Source organism: Terrapene carolina, unplaced genomic scaffold, assembly GCF_002925995.2.
Source record: "Terrapene carolina triunguis isolate 2854851 unplaced genomic scaffold, T_m_triunguis-2.0 Scaffold85, whole genome shotgun sequence".
NCBI classification, from domain to species: Eukaryota; Metazoa; Chordata; order Testudines; family Emydidae; genus Terrapene; species Terrapene triunguis.
Window position 1 is genome coordinate 25,103,686 of NW_020664436.1, and position 6,000 is coordinate 25,109,685.

The 6,000-nt window shown below is 42.7% G+C and overlaps 1 protein-coding gene across 3 annotated transcripts in view; it reads left to right on the forward strand.

The window, feature by feature from the left end:
• Positions 1-3,034, forward strand: part of TRIM67 (tripartite motif containing 67) — a 45,880-nt gene extending 42,846 nt beyond the window's left edge. For 2 of the 3 annotated variants that reach the window (XM_024203865.1, XM_024203867.1), the window contains 2 exons: positions 89-251; positions 2,159-2,237. In XM_024203865.1, coding sequence (XP_024059633.1) covers positions 89-251; positions 2,159-2,224 — 229 coding nt within the window. In that variant the 3' untranslated portion in view covers positions 2,225-2,237. Of the gene's footprint in view, positions 1-88; positions 252-2,158; positions 2,238-2,945 lie in introns of those variants that run through there. The other variant, XM_024203866.1, reaches the window with a different exon arrangement.
• Positions 3,035-6,000: the final 2,966 nt, after the last annotated feature.

Sequence of the window (6,000 nt, forward strand, 5' to 3'; positions counted from 1 at the left end):
TTCAGTAAGATTGGCTGAAATAGAGAGAGGCTGGAATGTAACAATCTGCCTCCTCTAAGATGGACAATACGGTCACTTTGTTTCTTAGGACAGAAGGGGGTGTTTCTAAAGGTGCCACTGTGGGCGTTCTCCTGGACCTAAACAAGCACAGCCTGACCTTTTACATAAATGGGCAACAGCAAGGACCTCCAGCATTTGAAAATGTGGAGGGTGTCTTCATGCCTGCATTAAGCCTCAACCGAAATGTACAGGTAAATCCTTTTCAGTTCAGTCTAACTCATTCAGCATGTCAACCAAAGGAGAAATCCTACTGCCTGTTAAAAGTTATTGCATGACTGCCAGAGAGAAGAGATCGAGATGCAGCTGTTAGGTGTAAATACGGATTTTTTTTTCCACTTTGCCTAGTTTTGTTTGCTGATTGTATCTGGGCTAGTGCCACTTTTTAAAAGAAAATAGTTGGATTTAACTTTTTTGTATCACATCTCAGATATAGGGAAATGATGCTTTAGAAATAATAAATAGGTACACACACACACACACACACACACACACGCCTGGTGGTAAATAAAGCTAAGAAAATGTAGGTCAAAGAATGTCTAGTTTGAAAGAGAAGACCCAGTAAGCATTTAATTCACACTCTTTAATTCATGACATTTGGAAACACTAATATATTCTCTGAGGTTGATGGTGTAAATGTAATTTATGCTAACCCAGGTTAACGCTCCTTTGTACTGCTAGAATGGGGCTTTAATGTAACGGAGAATCAGATCCTACATGTGCCCCAGCACCTGAAAGGCTGGAGGGTTCATGTTACGCCAACCTGAATCCACAATAACCAAGTGTGGTACCTGCGTGGGTAGAGAGACTGCCGGACCTCATAAGTCTCTTCCCTCTGACTTGGGTTGCCTGCATGTTGGTTTAACCCCAGCTGGTTCCTCTTTTTCTCCAAGGGTAGAGAGTCCTTCATTCCAAGGATGTCACGTGACAGCAATAAACTCCCACTAAACAGTCCAGGCCCAATTACAGCTACATTTATACTAGATACTGTTCACTGAAGGAAGGAAGGAAGGACATGAAAATCCCACTAGGCACCTATCTGTCTCTTTAGGCACCTAAATTCCTTTAAAAATCTGACCCATAGTTCTTCCCCCACAGATCATAAAATCTAAATAGATCAGACAGACACACGGTACTAGGAAAATGACATTGAAGTTACATGGCTTGTTAGTTAGGGCCTTTCTGGTAGTTATAGTGCTGCAGTCCAATTCCTCCCATTACCCAGGCGCCCCAGCCAGTCTGCTACACCACTGCTGTCACAACATGCCCTCCATTCACTCTGCCCTGCCCATGGAACTAGATGCAGACGAGGGGGCGGGGGAGAACCCTTTTGTGAGTTTAAGCTTGAGAGAGCTCCTGGGAGGTGCTCAGATCCTACAGTGATGGGTGCCATTGTAAGAACCCTGGTAGATGACAGCGGTGTCGGGCTATGGTGAGAGCTGTAAAACCTCCTCTGTCCTACACTGACAGGGTAGCAGGGAAAGGTCTACCAGACTCTGCTTTGTATGCTTCAGAAGACCCTCTCCCCAGTCTGCTTTCCACCTGCCTCATAACCCCTTGGTCACCCATTCCATCTGGGGGCACCCTTCCTGGTGACAAGAAGCAGCTGGCTCAGCGGTGGCTGATAAATGGATGCTAGCCTTGGAAAGAGTCACAAACACCTGGCAGCTAGACTCAGGGCAAGTCTACACTTAAAAAGCTGCAGTGCCCCACCAGTGCAGCTGCGCTACTGTATCGCTTTAGTGAAGATACCACGCTACTACGCCGACGGGAGAGCTTCTCCTGTCAGCGTAGTTAATCCACCTCTGCGAGAGGCAGTAGCTATGTCGGTGGGAGACGCTCTGTCTACTTCGGGGGTTAGGTCGGTATAACTGCGCCACTCAGGGGTGTGGATTGTTCACACCCCTGAGCAACGTAGTTATACCAATGTAAGTTTGTAGTGTAGACCTGGCCTCAGGGGAAGAATCATTTGTACATTGGGCCTCCCCTGGTGACATTAGCTTTTCACCATTAACCACATATTCTTGGCCTTCACAAACTCTTTGTACTAAAGATGTTCCAATTTGTATTTTAACTAAGCAATTATTTCTTTTCTGCATAGGTGACTCTGCACACAGGACTGGAGGTGCCACAGAGTGTAAGACAGCCAAAGCTGCCCAGTAACTAACTGAGCTCCTGCTGCCTAACCCTATGCTGGATTTTGTAATCTTTCTAAATACAATTTGTCATTATTCGCTGTCAGTAGAAAAGCAGTGTCATCTCTAAATTAGACTAACACTTACGCAGAACATTGCTAACTAGCACTGTGTGATCTGATAATTAATATTAATCCACATCCATTTTTAATTTTACACTGGTAACAAGAATGCTTATAGAATGTTTTTTTTTTATTACAATGGGTGTGCATTCCTGCATTTTAGTACAAAAGCACATATATACAGCACACTACAGACACATAGTGACAGCTAAAATGAGCACATTTTCCCTTTCATAATTGGATCTGCGCTTCACATGATTATTGTGAATAGATGATTAACAGTGAGGGCAATTAACCATCGGAACAATTTATCTAGGGAGGTGATGGATTCTCCATCACTTGAGTTCTTTAAATCAAGACTGGTTATCTTTTAATAGCTATGCTATAGTTCAAACAGAAGTTATGGGCTTGAAGCAGAAATTACTGGGGGAGGTTCATTGCCCTGTGTTATGCAGAAGGTCCCTTCTGGCCTTAAATGCATTTATTAATTATGCTCCCACTGACTTCAATGGCAACAAGATTAGGCCCTACGTACTTTTATACAAAATTAGTGCTCATTTTAGTTAGCACTAGGGTATATACCTAGTGGGGGTTAAAACTGCTCAATAAACCTTAGTGCTTCTCATTTCAGTGTGACTGCAGTGGCTTTTGGTTTCACAAACAGGAGAACTCATTTCAGTTACCAGCAACAATCGTCTTCTGAAAAGGGAGCAGAGGAGAGTCCAGAGAAGTGATCACAGATGTTTCTTTAAAAATGGTATACACAAAATAGACTGTGTTGGGAAGAGGAGTGATACTTTATAGCCTTGATCCTGATAGGTGCTGAGCACCTGCAGTGCCCGTAGACTTCCCTGGGAGCTGTGGATAGGCAACATCTCTTGGGATCAAAGGTCTTAATTTCTACTCAGCCGGGATGAACTAATTAAGGCCCTGATCCAGCAAAGCACTTAAGCATGTGCTCAAATGCTTTGCTGAACTGGGGGCCTAAAAATCTTGTAGGTTTTGACTTTATCCTGCAACTCAGGAATTTTGTGGTCACCTGAAACGTATGAAAATGAGAAGCCTTGTCAAACGGCATCCACAAAAGTAAGCGACTGATTGGCCACTGATGGTTTCAATCCATGGCAATACTAGACAGCACCTTTGCCAGCATGCGTCAGCAGTAAATATTTTGATTCTCAATTTCTTTCTCTCTCTCAACAAAATAATGTGTGCATGTGTTTATTTTTCTGAGGGAAGAGTGGTTAACTGAGCTAATTTATAGTAGCAAGCCCCAACAGATTGCATCATGACACTGCACCTAGAACTCTGCCCTCATGATCCAGCCTAAATGTGGTGCTAATACACAGAAACACCATAGCCTGCTGCATACTATTGTTATACTATTTCCTTTTTAATCATGCTTCCTACACACACACATCTGTACACATACACATGTGTACGCCCATGCCCTTTATATATATATATATATATATATGGCACACAGATTTTAATATGTTGTGTGGTCAGTATACCTGAAAAGCAATTTTTAAACCAAAATTCCAGCTCACTGCCTTGTGTAAAACTTTAGGCACAGGTCTATCCAAGGAGCTCTTCGTGGATGGGATGCTGGAAATCAGGCACATTGCTGCAGGCGCACATATGATCTCCAGCTTAAGTGCATTCCCCACTACAGGTAATACCAAGTGATGGCAGATTCCACTGTGACAGAGGGTCTTGCACTTCTGGTTACAGGAAAGATGCCATCATAATGAACAGCCATTGGGGAAGGATGAAAAATGGGGTATTAGAGCAACCCAGAATGAAGTAGTAAGTCAAAAGCAATCTATAACCATCTGTGCAGGATGTTTATATCCACCCATTCATTTTACCCAGCCTCCCCTTACAGAACAGAAATGTAGCTTCTTTTATATCACAACTGAACTAGAAAGCATAACAGAAAAAAAAAACCCTCAAACTGTTAAGTGAAAGAGCAGATATGCTTTCCTCCAAGACTGCGATATGTTCTATTAGTGCATTTTAAGACATGGAAATAACTGTGGTGTATTAATTTCAATTTGTTAAAAGTTTAGCAGAGATCAACTGTGTTTTCTTTGTCTGTTGTTTTTAAATACCATCTGACCCTGTGCAGGATTTTTTAATTCAGTGGGTCTGTTTTAAGCCTACCTCAGCTAGAATGCTACAGGACCCTGAATTTCCTCTTGAGTGTGCTCATTGTAAAGTTGTCTTCTGCTAACGTAGAAGTTGTAACAGTAGCCTTGGCTTTGAGTACAGCTTTACCGAGCAGCACATGGGAATGGTGTGTTTTAAGTTGTATATGGATTTTTATACTACGTAACATCTTGTGACAATTTTGATACAAGAAAGCACTCCACTTTTACTTTTCTTATTAAAAACAAGAGCACTGATTGTATAGGACATAAGGACTGAACTTTTATCTTTACTCCGAATATCTGTGAAGTAAAATTCACATGAATTTAAATCCTTCCAGTCCACAACCACTGCCAGCTGTTTAAAGTGAATTCTGAAAGGGTTTTGGAATTGCTTTTGATATCTACGTTTTTGTTTTTCATAAGTGCTTCTGTATCATTCCTTGTGTGTCACTCCTCAGGGTGCAGTTGAAGTTGATTTTTCTTTTTATTAATGAAAAATACAGACTGATACAGGTTTCAAAGAGCTAATGAAATGTGGTAGGGGCACGCTCCAAATTTGTGCAGAAACACATGGACCTCTCCATTGCTGTTCTCTACACATTCCAGCACTGGTAAAAGTGTGATGCAGACTAGTTTAAACTGCAGTCCCCTTCCAACCTAGAGAAACTGCAGAATGGAGCAATTAGAAATATATTCCTGTATTAACATTGTCAGTTTTAATTGGACTAAGTCTATAGAGGGTGAGTCTATTTTTGGTTGCGTATGTGTTTTAAGGACTTATGTTTGAAACTAGACCAAGTTGCCCTTATAAAGAAAATTTTAATGACTTAAGCTGCATGCATTTTGGTAGCTTGTCTAACAGTGGTAATGAAAAAATAATTAGAACTAGACTATGAGATTAGTTCTGCATTTGAATACACATGCGGAGCTCCCATGGATTTCAGTGGGAACCTCATGTGTATATGTGAGGGCAAAATTTGTCCCTTTAAGACCAGCACTGCATGAGGAATGAAAGCAATTCACTCCTCTGTTCAGGCTGGAAGTAATTCACTCCACTGCAGATCACTAACACAAGGCCCTTCCACCCACAAAGCCCTGCAGGCTCTGTGTTCCTCTTCTCAATATCTGTGCACAGAGGGGAGCCTGTGTCTGTAGAAAGTGGGGGGAAGGGCAGTCTCACCTCAGGCGCATACTCCTCTCCCTTCCACTTCCCCCAAGCACCTCCTTGGGGCTGCAGCTCTGCAGGCCTTCAGGGGCTTAGGGACCTACCTAGGCTCCTGCAGCTTCTTCTCACACAAGCTGTGGGGAATACAATTTAAAAGTAAAACAGTCTTTCGCTGAATTAACTCATGTTGCCACTACCCCCAACCCCTTCTTTAGCAGGAAGCCCATGGGAGTATGGTTCTCGCAGAAGTTGGGCTGTTGATGGGCCAGGAAGGACCAGGATGGTAGACCAGGGACAAGGGAGTCCATCTGGGATGCCCTTTGCTTCCTTGAGATCTGTGTAGATCTTTGGGGGTCATGGGAGATCAA